The sequence below is a fragment of the Lagopus leucura genome, unplaced genomic scaffold, assembly GCF_019238085.1.
Source record: "Lagopus leucura isolate 7727_CA_CO unplaced genomic scaffold, USGS_WTPT01 Super-Scaffold_100001, whole genome shotgun sequence".
Lineage (NCBI taxonomy): Eukaryota > Metazoa > Chordata > Aves > Galliformes > Phasianidae > Lagopus > Lagopus leucura.
The window spans coordinates 94134454-94152302 of record NW_024962262.1 but is presented as its reverse complement, the minus strand read 5'-3'; the positions used below and the strand labels follow the sequence as shown (position 1 = coordinate 94152302).

The 17849-nt window shown below is 39.7% G+C and overlaps 2 protein-coding genes and 1 non-coding gene across 6 annotated transcripts in view; 2 read left to right on the top strand and 1 right to left on the bottom strand.

Annotated features, from left to right (window-relative positions):
- Positions 1 to 17849, bottom strand: part of CMSS1 (cms1 ribosomal small subunit homolog) — a 230348-nt gene that overhangs the window by 131944 nt on the left and 80555 nt on the right. The window lies entirely within an intron of this gene.
- Positions 1 to 17849, top strand: part of FILIP1L (filamin A interacting protein 1 like) — a 198645-nt gene that overhangs the window by 103537 nt on the left and 77259 nt on the right. For 3 of the 4 annotated variants that reach the window (XM_042866563.1, XM_042866566.1, XM_042866565.1), the window contains one exon: positions 16463 to 16749. In XM_042866563.1, coding sequence (XP_042722497.1) covers positions 16463 to 16749 — 287 coding nt within the window. Of the gene's footprint in view, positions 1 to 95; positions 142 to 16462; positions 16750 to 17849 lie in introns of those variants that run through there. The other variant, XM_042866564.1, reaches the window with a different exon arrangement.
- LOC122178441 lies at positions 15882 to 16039 on the top strand. Its single transcript, XR_006178333.1, has one exon. It is a non-coding gene; the product is annotated as a U1 spliceosomal RNA (small nuclear RNA).

The following is a 17849-nucleotide window of genomic DNA, read 5'->3' as shown; positions in this document are numbered from 1 at the left end:
CATCAATTCCTTTGGGAAGGAGGAGCACAGAGTATGGCAGGGAGTTCTCCCAGCTCTGTGCTTAGGGACTTTACAAGCCAGCCTCTGAATTCAGACTCCTACAAGGTGTAATGGACTCAGTCCTCACAGTTTTCCCTGACAGTAAGTGTTCATAAACGTATTTTTATTCATGCACGTAAGTACACAGGAGCCTTATTTGAGGATGCAGCATTACTCTCATGCTTCCAGACACTCTGTGCAGTTCATCCTATAATAATGACATATATAGCTTCTGTAAAATAATGCCAGTAATAGTGGTCACTTCCCAAAGCTGCTGTACACGTCTCACCGAGGGCCCCTTTCTTCCCTCTTGGCATATCCTCCATCCTCCAGCTTCTCTGCTGGGCAGCCCTGCTCTCCCATGGTGCAGAGATGTGCTTCAGCACACAGTGGCTCAGTGAGGACTGTCCATCCCACAGGGGACGCTGCCAGCGGCTGGGGCTCCCTCAGCAGCCAGGCTGGCCAGCATTACTGTGCCAGGCATGAGACAACAGCCTCAATGCTGCCTCTGCTACACCTGCCAAGCAGAGGAGGGGATGATTAGGGTCCACATTTAGTGACGCAGCTGCAAATTTGACAAAGCTCTTTCTGACAAGTATTGTACAAGCCCCTTGGGAAGACGGCCTTAAATCTCCACAGGGTTACGTCTTGCACAGGTGGCCTGTATAACTTCACAGGATCCTGTTCTTAATATTTTTTTTTCAAAGCTTGCACGCTATATTTATTACTGTAGTTCTGACTAAGCCTCCAAACTATTTTTATGGGCCCTGAACAATAGTAATCATTTAGCATCAAGTTCAACTTGCTAAACTGAATTACATCTAGTCCAGGTTCTTGAAACCCTGCATCTCTGACAAATCCTGCTGATCACAGAACATAAAGGACATCAGTTGGGATACTGTTGGTTTAATGGCTATATGAAGAACACCACAAGAATTTGCCACAAGGCTTTTTCATCATCCAAACCCTGAAGAGATGCAGTGCACTGCAATACTCTCACAGAAACAATTTCACTCCGAGTTGCAGAATGCAGACGCTTTGAGGTAAAGATGACCAGATTTCTGAACGGAGCAATCACTCTTGTCATTTTTTTTAGAGGCACTTCAGAACTATGTCTAGGATCTAACATGTATCATCATTCAAATACTGATAAAACAGCGCTAGAATTGGAATACGCATTCTCAAAAACCTGTTTTCATTTTACTCAAAAAAGACTGAAGATTTTATTTAACTCTCTTGAAGGGCAGAAAGGCAACTTAAAACTGTCCCATTTTAATTAAATTTCCTGAAACAAATTTTGATGCTTAAACCCTGTTATTTACTGCTAGAGCATTTGCTTGCAGCCATACATATTCTATTGATTCAGCGGGGAGTTGTTAGAGTTAGGGTAGTATGGTTAGGTTGTGGTTGGACTTGATGATCTTAAAGGTCTTTTCCAACCTGAGCGATTCTATGATTCTATGAATCTACGTAAGTAAATAAACAATCTCAAATAGCTGAGTAAGTTTCAGGTCTGCATCCCTGAATTGCAAAAAAGAAAAGACCCTGAAATTATGATAAAACAGTATCACTCATGCAAAGCTTTTGAGTATAAACGTACATACTCTGTCCAGGACTCACATAAGGTAAAAGTATGTATCATACACATTAAGCTTTGGTGTGTGATAAAACAGTTCTACTGTCATTATTACTAACAGTATTATGAGTGACGATCTACTTCACTTTTTATCATATGTAAGCATTTTTCTTCTCCTCACCCTTCAGCTCTGATACTCTATAAGCCAATCGGGACAGTCAGTTTTGCTTCTCATGTATCATGAAAATACCTTCCCTTCTCCTGTTCCACTGATTTTTGGGGTGGATGTTATTTGTTATTGTTTTCTTTTTTTTCTAGATATCCAGCAAGGAAATGACTAACACTTATAGTAAGGTGAAAATATCTTACTGCCTCTAGAGTTGTTTCCTTCATTAACAACTATGCTTGCATTAATGTTAGACCTTATACACCAGTCACCTGGTGTAGGGAACCTGCTTTGGCAGGAGGGTTGGACTCAATCTCTGGAGGTCCCTTCCAACCCCTACGATTCTGTGACTCTGCGATTCTTACGAAAGCTACATTTTGGAGCTGGTTGCGTAAAGGAAAATATACTTACTCTGATTTATACTAGAAACAAGGGTCACAAAAACACAGTCCTCAATCCTGTTACAAATTTTGTACGTGCAGCCCCACAGCCTTTGCAGGCCAACCCGCAAGAGGGCAGCTTGCAGAAATTCACACTGTGTGCTCTCTGATGCTGGCTGGTTGTTTGGTATGAAATGACACAGGACAGGTTCTCCAGTCTTTCACTTAATAACCTTTTCTTCATTTCAGCTCCACAAATGTGAGCAGAAAACACAGGATCTGTGATCATCAATCAACCAGTCGCTTGCACATACAGGCACAGCTTACTGTTCAGGGCCGTGTACTGTTTTAATCAGGGTAAATCCACTCCATTGTTAACACTTCCAAATGCTTGTTCACTTACTCAAAATGGAATTGTTTGGAATAGAGTGCTACAGAAAAATTATCCTCAAAGAGTAAGAACATAAATACTATTAATGCACAGGAATGTCTGATCATGAGGCCCACACCCACTGTGGGTAAAAATTACTCCTTTACAACCATTGAACAACAATTCAGAAATCAAATGGGGCTACTTTGGATTTTTTTTTTGTGTGTGCTTTTTTTTGAATGCTAAGCAAACGTTCACAAATGGACTTACATATAAAGTTTGAATAGGAATAGGAATGAATTGAATAGGAAGTGTATTTTTTTTTTTCATATATGCCTATCAGAGAGACGTGTTCTTGTGCAGCACTGAGTTAGGAGGATATGTTCAGATGTGGTACATAGGTATTTTCATAAGTGGCATTTATTTCCTGACATGACATATAACAAATTAGCACTGTTCATGTGCAGAAGAGGCATAGTACTCCCAGGAGCTAAATATTAGTTTCAGATAAAATAATGACAGTGAAGTCTTACTAAACAGCAGCTCTAAGGAGGCCCTGTGTGCCAGCAGGATATGACTCACTACTTCATTAGGAAGGACTTGCATGCAAATGCAAATATTGATAGTTACTTGCTCATGCCTTCCTCAACACACCTAAAAAACTGCATACATGACCATGCTGCCAAGATACCACTAGGAACCAACATGGCTGCAGCTGAGACCAAAACAATTACTCCCTGACAGATCACCCCACAGATGGTACATGCTGCTCAGGCATTGAGTGCTTCCAAAATCTTCCTGTGATCATTGCAATGCTGAACACCATCAGCAGAAAGGCCTCATTTGCAGCACTTGCTTCTTACTTTGTCTGCATCTTGTTCCATCCCAGCCTGTCACCACCATGGTGGACAGGCTGGGGAGCTCCCTCGGGTGCCAACAGCCAGAGAAATGACCTCCAACTAAGCATACGGCAGCTGGTGCTGGGGTGTATCAAGGCTTTGCTTGGCTTGGGATATCAAGACTTTGTTTTCATGGTAGTTTTGATTACCATACTTTTCAAAAAGATAAAGCAGCCTTTACAGAGGTATGGAGGAGAAGGCACCGAGGCAACAGAACCCCCTTAGGCTTTCTGCAAACATCACAACCTTTTAAAATGCCCACACGTCTCTTCATGCCTGGAAAATCCCTTTTCTCAGCTCCCACTGAAAATTGGACCAGAAGCTGGCCAGAGCCATTATTGATTTGAACAAGTGGAAAAACAAAGAAAGGAACAAAGGACAGCATGTGCCACCTCTCCAGCCTGCCCTGCTCTGGCCCCGCTCCAGAGGGCTGATGGTGTAATCAAACCCAGGAGAAGTCCCAGCTGTGGACAGAAAACAGCAACATTCCCCTTTTGAGCATGAAGCTCGTGCAGTGGAACTGTGGTGTCCTTATGGAGCAACGAGAGGAATATACACATTTTCTCCATCTTCTCTATGCCAAAGCACAGAGTATGGCCTCAAGACAAAATTTCAAGCAAGGAGGGGGAAAAAAAGGTAGTTAGGGACACACAGGAGGTCCATCTACTTCACTTATTGAACTTCATTCCAATTCCTTTTTTCTATGTGGAGGCAATTTAACTTTATAACTTTTAAGAAACTTCCTATTAGAAAGCTGTGGTTTCCAGTGCATTTTTATTGCATTTTCCAAAGTTGCGTCATCAGAGTGGAGCATATTCCTGTGGGATCTGAATGTCCCAAACTGTAAGCCATTACAATAAATAATAATGAATGTCATGGCTAGTAAAATCTGTAATCTGAACACATACAAAAATTAATTTCACCCCGTTCACTTACTTTTCAAACTCTGTGCTTTTCACTTTTTCCTGGCAAATGCACATAGCCACAGTCACCAATTAATAAGAATATTAAAAAAATATATAAGCCATCACTCAAAGTCATAATTTTACTTTGACTTTACTTAAGGCAATATCAAACTCAATGAAACATTCTTCAAAAACTTAAAACCGACTACAAAGCTGACTTGAGAATCTACCTGGCAGCTCACGTTTCCTTCGCTTTCAGCTGTGCGCAGATTATTAAGAGAATCCTGCTGCCACAAAATGAGCAGATAGGACCACAATAAATAAGAACAAAAACAACAAAATCAGTAAAAGTCAACAAAAATAAAAGAAAATGCCTCCAAAACAACTAAAAACACATATCCAGATTCTTGTTATAAAAAGAAATTTGATTCAAAAGAGCAACACAACAGTGACTTCATCTTGCACTAAATTCTAGCAATAAAAGCATTCTCAAAACTTTTCAGGAGCTACAGTAGCCTGCAACCCTAGAGTGCTCATGAAAGTCACACCGTACCATCAGTCCTCACAATCTTTGGTGACAGCACAAGAGAGCAGCAGTGGGACAGGGTGGCAGAGGTATGGGGCATGGGTCATCAATGCTTCTAGCCCCAAGGCAAGCAGAGAACTGGAGCTATTCACCAGTATTCCTTCCTCCATCATACCTCCATAACCTAAAACTTCTCTTCCAGAAGAAAACGTCTGCTCTTCAGGTGAACGATCACAGAGAGACAATTGGAAATCTGAGAGAAATGTCATTTCCATTAAAGTCCTGGGAAAAACCACTTAGGTTATTTACCTAATTCATCTAAATTCTCATTTGGATATTAAAGTTGGAGAATGTGGGCGTGGGGACTGGGGTGAACAATCTTCCATCACTGTTAGTTAGCATGCTGCTGCAATTTTGTGGCTGCAGCTGGAAAAGTAAAATGACAAAGCAAAATGACAGAGCAAATTCTTTGCACAGCTGAACCTTGTCTCAGTAAAAAAAATGAAAGGCCTGCTGTCATATACTTATGCGTTGTTATTAATGAAAAAAAAAGCAATCACACTGTTTAAGTACTACCAAATATGAAGAAAAACTCAGGATTTCCCCAACTACAACAATGCAAAATACCAGATTTCCAAACATTAAAAAAATCAGAATTTTAAGATATATAATGAAAATCCAACATGCAGATAAAACAAAAAAACAAAAACAAAAAAACAAAAAACAAAACCAGCCCTACTACCCAAGAAAAATGAAGAAAAATTGAGTGTTTTCTCTTCTCAGATAAACAAATGAAAGATTCCTCTCTGATTTCTAGACAGAAGCAGAATATAGTCATTGACACTGAATGTGTGAAGATCAATTAAAAAAAAAATGAAAACAAACACAAACCTGGAAATCCTAAGTTTAGATACAAACCTGAGACTCTACCTAGCATTGTTCCTAGATGCTTGGTGTCAACATGACAAAAACAGTCATCTCTCTATTTAGAAAAGCAACATACTGTTCTAAATAGCCTCTCTAAGTATTTTCCACTACCACACAGCACATAAAGCATTGCTCTGATGTAGAGAAAATGCAGTTTATGAAGTCAAACAGGTATTACAAAAAAAATTAAGAAAAAAAGAACAGTAGTTTGGGAAGAACAAAAATTAAACAGTTGTCCCAGAAGGTGTCTAAAGTGGGAAATTCCAGAAGTTCACAAACTTTCAAAGTCTGGCTAATATGTATTCTGTATCACTTAGATACAGAAATAGATGATGGAAAATTAGGGCAACGCAAACCAAATACAAACAAAAACCAAAAATAATCAAATACACCATTTCTTTGAAGCCTTGAAAGCCACATCTGGACATCTCACATCAAATCAATAGCCACAAAAGCAGATAAAATTCTGCATTAAAAATGTTATTCAATTAGCACTTACACTGAGCTAGTGAACATGTGTCAAAGACAACTGTTTGAACTCAAACACTGCACACAATACAGTGGCAAAAACAAGAGAGTTTGGTTTATTAAAAGTTTTTTTATTCATATCTTGGTAAAAATCAGAGGGCATCTATAGATTCCCTTGTCTCCTTCTCCAAATAATCCTTCTCTCTCAGAGTAGGTTGCAAATGATCAAGTCCACGGAATAATGAAACTGATTGTCTCAGTCAGTTCTCCACAGACATGAGTTCACAAGAGAGGCAGCCTTGCAGCTTCCTCAGACATTCGTAAAGACTTTTGATCTTTCTTTGAAGGAACTTTTCTCAGGATAGTTAAAAGCCTGTGGTTTATTTTCATGTGTGGAGAAAAGCTAAACTGAGAGAACCCTCCCACACAAAGAACTGTCTCAACAAAACTATGCTTGTCAGAAATACCCTTGAAGAAAATTAACATGTACTGACTTTGAAGGTATTGTCCTGGTAGTCCTCACTGTGGTCTCACTTGAGGCCCGTTGTATGGGTTCCATGCAAATATCAAGCAGATCAAAAATGACTAAAATGGAACTGAAGATGGCTTCTCTTTATTCGCCCAGAGAGGCTGTGGATACTCCACCCCTGGAGGTGTTCAAGACCAGGTTGGATGGGACCCTGGGCAACCTGGTCTTGTACCAATCTGGAGATTGGTGGCCCTGCATGTGGTGGGGGAGTTGGAACTTGATGATCCTTGTGATCCCTTCCAACCCAAGCCATTCTATGATTCTATGATGGCCAAAAGGCTTAAGAAGTTTGGGATTTGGATACCCAGACCAATTACTGTGAGGTGACAAGATAACTAACACCAGGCAACATGCAATTGATAACTCTTGCTTATCTTGCTTTCACCTTGAAAACAAAGTACTTCAATTCATTTACTGCTTTTTGCTGATAGTTTAGGAAGACCGCTTGTCTTTCCCTCAAGCAACAAGCGTAGAGTATTACACAGACATGCACTAAGTACACAAATTGTAAGACACTGTGTGCATAGGCAAACACACACACGCACTAAAATAAAAGAAACGTCCTTAATTTCTTCCTCCTCTGTTGCACTGGTATTATCAGCTGCTGCCCCCCCTTCCCCTCCTCTTTATCTAGTGGGCATGTACCAAGCCCAAAACGTAATATGAATTATAGCTGATAATACCATAACAATATATTTCTTCAATTAGGTAGTGTTTGGAGAGTTGTGATTATATGCTGTTTTCAAAATGAAATCACACCATTCAACCAGCACGTTTAAGGGCTCAGAAGAACATTGTTTGTCACATGTCCTTCTCTGCCTGAATCATGGTCCAGTCCATCAAAATAGAAGGACACTATCATAGAAGATATACTGGCCATTGAAGTCATGATGGTATGCACACATACACTTGTGTAGGGAAAGTTCATTGCTGAAGACAGAAATGCAAAAAAACGCACTGGAAGAGATTTGTCATGCTAATAAAAATATTTTAAGAAAACCATCAAATTGACAATATTGTCTAGATTAAAACAGAACATAATGAGTGTCCAACTTGGAGGGAAGTGAGAAGTTTGGGGGAGAGGGAACTATATAAAAAGTGGATATATATATAAAATTTGATGATACAAAACTAACCTTGGAATATTCATAATTACCACAAAATGATGGCACTTTGGCTATATCAAGACTGCAGAAGGCACCAAAAGAACTGTGGGCAATAACCTACATTGTCAGGGCACTGGGAATATCTGCTTTTGCAGGCTTCCTGTTTACTGCAAGTACCTGCCAGCTATGAGACAAGCAAAGATATTGAGCATTCAGAGAGTCTTGTGACAGTGAAATTTCCCCTAGATCTTAAACTCTATCAAAACTGTTACAGATTTGTACACCTTAATTCCACTGTTGAGACATTACCTTCAAGTACTTTTGTACAATGTTTGGTAGAAAGAAAGAGTAATTTTGACCAGGACTTCTATAGCATTTCATTTTGTAAGTCTAGCAGGAACAGTGAGCAGGAAAACTTAGAATAAACCATAGGTACTATTCCTCCCTGGCAATGGGGCTAAGCACTTGGTCCATCGAAGATTTCTCTTCTCAAGCCAATTCCAGAGAGACGGGACGAGAGCTCAAAGACAAAGACATTCCCCAAGTCCAGGAAGACTGGAACCTGAAGGAGGGGACAAGAGATTGCCACAGGGAGCAAAAAATGAAACTCTGGGTTCAGCCCCAGCCACAGTAGCTGCTGCCTTCGCTAAGGTGCCCTCCTGGGAGATGTGCAGAGAACATGGGGCTGTTCTGGTGGCTGCAGAGAAGATGGGAGGAGCTGAGAGAAAGGCAAAGGGAAAGAAGTGGGAGTGTGGGTCTAGTATCACTTAGGAAAGACAGGTCAGTAGAAAACCTGGCTCCACTAATGCTTCTTTATTTCTCTTTGCTCTCTTTTCTTCTTAATATTTCATTATATGTACTAGAGCGTTTTAAATAAATTGGAGCTGAAATTTTTTGCTATGTCAATACCTACAGTTCAGCTAATCTCAGAATATGCAGGAAAAAAAGGTGAATTTAGATAAATAATATCTAAGATACTAACTTTTTCTTCCCATGTAGCACTATTATTCACTGTGGATAATGCTGTAAACTACAGAATAATTATGCACTGAAGCCAAAATTACAGCAGCTGAACATTAAGTATTAAACCACAATCACTGTATTAAATAATGTTAACTCGTTTTTATGCTCATGAAACGAGAAAACCATATGTTTGGAAAGCAAATTCATTTAGCCGAAATTGAAACTGCTGAATTTTAGTTCAGTGTAATTTACTAACAAAACCCTGTCATACAGACAACTGCAAGGTTAATTTTTTTACTGACAAACACATAATGCAGCATTGCAGTTTTTCCATATCGAACACTTTGAATTGATGTTACAGTAACATTTTTTCATATGTCCTCCAAATCTCCCTGCACTGATTTTCATAAGATTACATTTACAGTGCCTAATTAAGAGACAAATTTTGAACATTTTACTTTGCAAAGAAAAAATAATGAAACTCAAGCAAACAAACAGAGAAAAAGTCCCCCACGTTAATCACTCAGAAGTACTTCAGTGTAATTGAATAAAATTCCCCACAACTCTCAATTCCCAGAAGTGGAAAGCTGAAGAAAATCAAGCTATTTTACTTTTATTTTTGATTCCTCCTCAAACTTTTGAACCCATAAAAATGTGGAATTATACTAATGCTGTCTCACTGCTGCAGCACATTCAAGGCCCACACAAGACTCCACAGTCATCCTTCCGCTAAAACTAAAACCTGATCTACATGTTCTGCCCTTGTGGCATGTGTAGTCCCTCACTGAGAAGATAAATCACCTCCAGCAAATCCACTGTGTCTAACCCATTACTACAAAAACTGTGTATGTATAAAGTGATGCATATGCTATAGTTTTCTAAGACTACCATCAACTTTGCAATATGCTGGACATCAGAGTAGGAGAACTGCATTCACAAAAAGCCTTTGGAAGAGACGGAATAAGGGTTTAGCAAGAGGAGAAAGTGATGGGAGTGCCTTTGACCATTAGCTACACTGGAAGCATGTGCCAGGCTACAACCTATGACAAATAGAGTTCAGCCCATATCAAAAAATATTCTCAAAGCACAGCTTTCCAAACTGGAACTCACGAGGAATCCAAGCCTCTGTGATTTCAAAGCAACCAGTCCATTTTGTCAGAGAAGTTTTATGTAATACAACAGGGAGTCCAATCACTGCATATGTGCAAAATGCGGCATCACTGGAATGGGAATGAGACAAGAGGTGGTGGAAGTTGTACAGTACCTTTACCATAAACAAAGTAACTAACGTGACAATTCTCCAACATTCTCCAAATGGCATCTTACTTACTCAGAACAGGCTTCCTAACTCCAGGGGATGAGAAACCTGACTCGTGGTCAAGAGAGCATAAGCCATGATGAACAGAAAAATGACATCCAGCTTTCACCCATGCACTTTTCCTGTCTGGGAGTGTTTGCATCCTCTGTTGAATCCAGATTTTCTTCCCATATGAGTAATTCCTCTTCTGAACAATGACAGCACTGTTCCTTCAGGACTCCTGAGGGCTTCAAAGTCCAAGATTTGAAAAGATTCCATGAGAGGAAAACAGACTTCTAATCTATTCTGTCTTGCTCCCACTTGACTCCCTGTGACTCTACATGCCAACAGATGGATGAGGCTAAGCAGGTAAGCACTCCTTCTTCAGTTTTCCCAGAAAAGCAGTTTAATCTTGCAATTTCCATGCCAAGATGGAAAAGTGTATATATTCCAGAGCCCTTAGGTGAAGAACCTATTGCAGGAAAGAAGCCTCTTCTCATTTATTGCCCCGCACATGCACCAAAACAGCACAAGAGTCAACTATGAATGAGAGCACGGTCCCAATGAGGTAATCAGCCTTACTACAACAGAACAAGCTTCTGGACAGATGCCACTGCAAATGGTTTTCAAGGAAAATGCTAAAACAGTCTGCCCAAAAGGAAGGGCTGTATCTTTGGAAGTAGTGCCAAACTACCACAAAGCTCTGCATTCTCCACTTGAAAGTCGTAATAAGTGAGAAACGCGTTCTGTCAGAAAGCATCAGTTTCAGAAAAGGCTCAGTGATGCCATGAGACGGCCAGATCCTGGGATTCCAATTAATAAGATGGTGTTTTCATTTCTTCTTTTTGCTCAGCATGGTTCAATAGCTTGCCCACAGGCCACACCAGAACTACAGAAAGAGAACAAGACAAATCTACTGCTTTCCCTGGCACAACACAGGATGTGGCCACTTGCCAAAAGCCCCTTCCTCTGCCTGCACAATACCTGGCACATGGCCACTCAAGAAGGCAAGAGAATGGGGACAGCAGATTAATTTATCCTTAGACAATGGCGCATCAAGCTGAACATGATGCTTCACAGCAGCTTTTCTACATGGGAATGAAAAAAATGTCCTGTAACAAATAAGCTGAGTGCTTAAAAGCACATTCACAGTGATGGAAGGAGGATTCCGTACCTCTTTCTGAAAGAGAAGGTATGCTTTTGTGCTCTCCCATAATGCTGACATACTGAGCAATAATCTCTTCAGTCCTAAAGGTCAGTCTGTTGGTAGAAGTCCTAAATATTTCAGCAAATCAAAAGCGTTATTATATCACCTTAAGAGATGTTAAAAAACAGAAAGACATAATTCCTTGCTTAGTCATGGATTTCTGGAAGAAAAAGAAGTTTCTCAACTATTCAGGATCCTTACCCTGGGATTAAGAGAAGATTTGATCCTGTGAGGGATTTTCTTAGCTCATAAGTCAATCACAACCTAAAGAGAAAATAGTAAGGGGAAAAATAGATGGAAAAATAATGGATGCCTCTTAAAACCCTTCGGTGTCTGTGGTGAAGTCATCTCTGAAGGATATTTCAGTTTTTCCCACAAAAGTGCAAGGATTTCTGAACCACCTGCTTGTTCGCTGCTGCCAAAGAGACAAACGCAGTTTCATCTCCTTCAGAATATGATTGAGAGGGTGGAGACCAAGTTAACATCATAGAAACATTTGGTCATTTATTCATCTGGCTCTTCAGGAAAGTATATTTTGATCCCTCAGATTACTTGCTCATCACTAAGAGAAAATGTTTCCTTTATATGCAAGGAAGACAGCATAGATGTTCAGAGATGAGCAAGCTCTTTAGAAAACAGAACGAGAAACAGACTATAAAAAGAATAAAAACATGAATGCTAAGAATAGATTCAAGTTTTGCTGAGTATGTTGCTTGCAAGAATTTGGCTTACCAAAATTTTTCAATGTAAGCCAGCTTTGCTCCATTTTGAAACTGGGACCAGTCTACCAAGCTGCACTGAATGGCAAGCCTGGAAATCATCACTTTGTGACATCAAGCAAGATACTGCTGCAAACTCTTCAGTAAAACAGACAACATGTATCAGGACTCAAAAAAACAGTACTTCAGAATAGTAACCTCAGCACACTTACAAGGCAGTAAAGTTCAAAAAAACCAGCTAAAAGATGGTCTGTTAGAGAGCATCCTGAGGCACTGAGAGTTCAAGCACATAGTTCTGAGGTCCAGTCCAGGGACTCATCTGGATTAAATACCCAGCACATGATTGTTTGTGATGTCAGTAGGTGTGACATTGTGATCAGGATGGTCCCTTTTAATCTTCATTAATTTTTATGCAACCAGATCACGTTCTAATCATATGAGAATGCTGATATGCATCTTTGTTTCTTCTGTTCCTGTAGCTACATTCCCTAGTATATATTATTTGATCCAGATCATAGATGAGGGCTCAACCAAATCTTCTCATTTACTTTCTTCCTTCTTAGAAGCTGTTGACTTTTTCTGGTAGTTATTCTGTATTGCCATCCTTTTTGGTTGTACATCTTAATTTTCATATAGGAGTTTGTCACAAAATGCAACATTTCACACTCAAGGAGAAACCACAGAGACTGTTCACGAACTACAGCTACTACTACGAAAAAGAACACTTCCTTAACCTTTTTTTGCAAGCTACCTTTCTTGTATGCAAACCCCATCGATACTTGATTTATAATGAAAACTGACTGACATGCAGACAGGCAAACGGGAAATTTTGTACTCATCAAGCTGATCTTGAGAGCTAAAGAAGGATGAAATATCTTTTTTTGTGTGACACGAGACAACTTACACCCCCAAATTTTAAGACCCTATTAACATTTTCACCTTCCAAAATATCGAAGAATTTTCTTTTCATTACCATTCCAGTAAATGGAAAGAGTTGTTCAAAGAAGATAACCCAATCTACCAAAATACGCCGCTATAAAATTTCAAATGACACTGCTTCCACTCTCAGCATTACATTAGGGCCACTCCAGGGGTTAATAACCTTACAGAAAACCAGCATCCTATGGACTACAAGTGATCATTTCCCTACGTTGGTGCAAGGGCAGCAGTAATCTGCCTGAACTGTCAGGAGCACTTTGTTAGTCCCTTAGACAGTGCTACATCCATAAAGGCTCACAATTTAAAGATGCACTAGCATCAGACAACACACAGACAGTTTCAAGTACAATAGCTGAAAAGAACTGAACAGAACAGAACTGAAAAAGAATGGGTATTTCCCATCTTCTTGGTTTTAACTCAAATAGAAATTCAAATTAGTAAGTATCCAATGAGCAAACAAGAAATATTCCACCCTCCTCCAAATCTGTCATATTTGTATCCTTTGAAGACATTATTAGTACTATCATTATTATGTATGCATGCAGCACTACAGACAAAAAAAAAATGCCAGTCAATGTACAGGTAGTAAGAAAGCCTAAATAAATCAACAAATGAGCATAGCAATAAGGCAGCCTACTAATACCAGACTGTTTGTGTCTCTCTTGTCAGGTATATTCAAATAATAATTAAAAAGTGCTTAAAGCATACATTTAGTATGTCACTTCAATCATTTGTGTTAATTGCTACATCTGATAAACATTTGCATTAGCAGGTTTAATAGTAGACCCTGGCATTCAGAAATGCTAGAACAAAATGCAAATGAAGTGTAGGTAATGGCTGTTCAACGAGAAAAGAAAACTCCCCTTTGGGATTCTGGAAAGGCACCAACCCTGTAGGAGAGTGACCTAATCAGCAGGCTCACTGACCTTCTCAGGCACCCAGTGCTCTTTGTCAGTGTAATAAGGACTGATCTACCTGATCAAGGAGCAGGCACAACAGGCTCAAAAGAGTCACCACAAGGCCTCCTCAGCTGTGAAAACTATGCATGGCATGTGGCTTTGAAACCAAGAGAATGTATATAACATAAGAAAATAACAGAAGGCAGATGTCCATCTTATCAGGATTGCTGAGACTTGTGCCATTTTCAAGTTCACTGTTTCCAGTACATCCAACCAAAGAAACCTGGAAAAGTAAGAATCTCTTTATCATCCATCTGTTTCACTTCCCTTCACTGAAGGATGCCATGTTGACCCTGGTTACAAGTCTCACAGCTTGACATCCAATCGAGCCTGCCCCTGCACCTGGCACATGAAGGGAAAAAAATGGAAAGACTTCTTGGGCTATTTACATGTTTCATTGCATCCTGTGCCTGCATTGCAAAGAGAACAGGCAAGCTTAAAGTGAGTTTGGTTATCTGATTTAACTCACAGCTCACAGCTCTGATACTACAACCACCAGCCATTAACCCACATGTGGAAACCAAGCAGACATGCAACACTTGAAGCTGAAAGGAAATCAGTCATGTTCCAAAGTAGCAATGTGTTGTAAGCAAGATACAAAAAATGAACAAGCCAAATAAGCAGACCTCAGTGAAAGAAGTGATAGTAAACTAAACATAAAATTTAGACTGGAAAAGACCTTTAGGAAAGACAAGACCTTCATTTCTCCCATCACATCAGGTGCATTGATGCTGTAATTTCTCAAAATATGCTAAAGATATTCTGTGTTTTCAGCCAAGAGGTTTTGACTGAACTGCTGTTTTAGAAACAAACGTGACCATTTCTGCCGTGGTACCAAAGTACTACATGTTAGCACTAGTTGTGTAGAGAAATGTGAATTGCAAGCGTTGATACTTGAACAGGTAATACCCTTCAGGAAGTATAGTAACTTCTCTGGCAAATCTAACAATGCCATCCCAGCGTGAGATCGCTGAAGCAGAGCTTCATCAAACAGGTATCCAGTGCTCAATGTCACACAACTCTGACACACCTTGGTTTTTGGACACTAGGAGAAACAAGTTCTCTTATGAAAGACAGGTTATTCTGATTTTGACTAGAAGAGGTTTCCTTCAGTATTAAAGGAAATTTCATTTGCTTTCTCTGTAATGCTTTGGATATTTTTTTTCCGGCTTTCAACCACCATTCATACCAAACCAAAAGCATTTCCCCCTTCCTCTGTTCTTGCAAAAAGATGTGCTTATAGCAGTCAGTAGAAAATTACCATGGTTAAAGAGCATAGCTGTAAAGAGTACCTCAAGATTTAGATTCAGAACGTGGCTGAAGGGGGAGCTCCGGAAACTTTATCAGCCACAGATCTGTATGGCCAAAAAGCAACAGCACAATAATTTCCTGCCCCCCATGGCTCATAACAATTTTCTGGAGAAAATCACCACTTCAAGTCAAACAGCTGCTGTTGAGCTCAAGCCTTTCTTTCCTCATTTGTTTGCAAAGTAATGACCAATAAGCTTTCACCAATACAACTTCCAGCAATTGGCTTCACACTTTAATATGAAAAAAATGTGATTTATCTGTATGTGGAATGTGCATAATTTCCCCTCCCAGTTGCATGATTGGGTTTTTGTCTGCTAAACTGTATCCATGACCACACCACAGTTTTTCTGTAGAGGTGGATTATAATCCATTCATACCTTAATTGTAATGGTGATAAGCAAAACAGAGTTCCTGAGATTAATCAGTATTTATACAGCATTAGTAATTTGTCTGCACAGGCATTACAGTACATTTATGTAACAGTGGCACTTCAAAGGGAACAAGCTAGGCTAAGCTTCCCTTGGTGGTGAGGTGCTAACAGTTGTATGATGGCCTCAGAGTGCAGCACCAAAGAAGCAGTAAGACTTCACACAGCATGTTTAACAGGGAGGCACTGTGATCACTGAGGAAGGAGAGGTATGGTGAGGCTCATGCCTTACAGTCTGCATGTACTAACCTCTATGCTTCATGAACTACGAGTAACACAACTGCATAACTTGTAGTAGTGGAGGACTGCTTTTGTGTTCTCCCTTGGAAAGAGAACAAAAAAAATCCACAGCTATCCAATAAGGGAAATACAAACAGAAAGATCTTCTTAATGAAGGACCTACCTGAAAAGCATGCAGCTCACACTATCTCTCAAATGGGAAATCTGGACTGCACTGATATGTGCAGTATTGCTGCTAAGGGTGCTGCCTTTGCAAGTGTTAGCAATAAGATTTTTCCAGATGTACGGGACAAGGTAAGTCTCCCTTCAGTGCCACTTGAGATCCAGTAAGGATGACAGTTCAGTCCTGTTTGTTCATGCAAGGCTGTCAGCTCCTTTCAAAAGACAAGAAGCCCAGTGCGGGAGGGGAAACTACCAGTCTGGAGAGAAGGACACTACCATAAATTAGCATAAGATTTTTATACTCTCTGTAAGTTAAAACTTTTATTTTATTCCCCACCTTCCTTCAGTTTCAGAGAGAGAAACCATGCGTTCCAGAAGTAACAGTGCAGAAAGCCCAACCAGACCGAAGCCGTGCCAACAAAGGCCAAAAGGCCACCATAGAGAAGAAACAGGTTACAGTGGGAAAGGGAATGTGCAAAGAAGGCCAAAGGAGAAGGACGATGTGCCCCAAGCCAGCACCATCATAAGAAGCCCTAAGGCTGAGAAAAAGCAAAGAAGTTCTTTCAAGAAAAGAGAGGACCTCTCTCGTGATGATCTGCTATTTCTTCTTAGTGTCCTTGAGGGTGAATTACAGGTGACTTATTTTGTATTCCAAGTTAAAAAAGTTTTTGTTTTTTTTTTTCCCTCTGCACTTTACTGCAAACACACACAGCTTTCCTATTAAGGAAACATCCTATCTAGTTTGCTGGAGTTGGACTAATATAAACTACAAAGCATGTAAAACTAGAGGTTATCCAGATACTCAGAATAGTTATCAACATGAAAAGATGTTATTCTCCTAAATGCAAATATAATTTATTCACAGTGTTTGTATAACACTAAAACACTCGTGATCCACTGTATACAACTGTGAAATTCTCAAAGCAGAGAACTTGCAAAACTTTCCTATTATGCTGCCCTGTTGTAAGTATTTTGATTACAAAGTGTTTGTACTGTGAAAACTATATGGAGAAAATTGTAGAGACCTTTAAGATACGTTACTTAATTCCTTATTATCTTCCTTCTCCCATGAAGTCATGAGCATTATTACAATACAATCAGTACATGCCGACTCACCAGTACTAACTCATACAAAAGCTTTCTAACAACTTTTGTTAGCACATTAAAATATCCCTTTTATGTCCCATAATGCATGCAGTTAACATACCATACTCTGCAACATACCAGATTTTGAAGAAAGTGAATTTTTTGATCTGGAAAAAGTCAGCTGCCAAGCAGCCAATGATGCCAGGAGGCCAAACATAATTTCAGGAACTGGGAACCAGATTTCCAGTGAGAAAAGAGGAGATAATTCTACAATGGATAATTGCAAAGACAAAGTGACAGCCACTTTAAACAGCTTACAAGTAAAGAGACAAGCAAGCATCCAAAGTAGCTTCAATGGCTGTAGCACATTGTTTCATAGCTTATTGCCTAGACAGCACCTTCGTATTTTCCTCCTTAACATATGCAGGTATATTTACATAATACATGCTAATAGAAATGTTTAATGGAACACACATGCTATATGAGTGCTTTTTGATAGATACACCAGTCTCTGGGGGTGCTCACTTGCTCTGTCTAAACTAAGATTAAAATGCAGATGTCATACACTCCTCCATAAGAGTCCTCTTTTTCCACAAGAGAACTACATACACATCTATACATATACATTTATTTATTTATATTACCCAC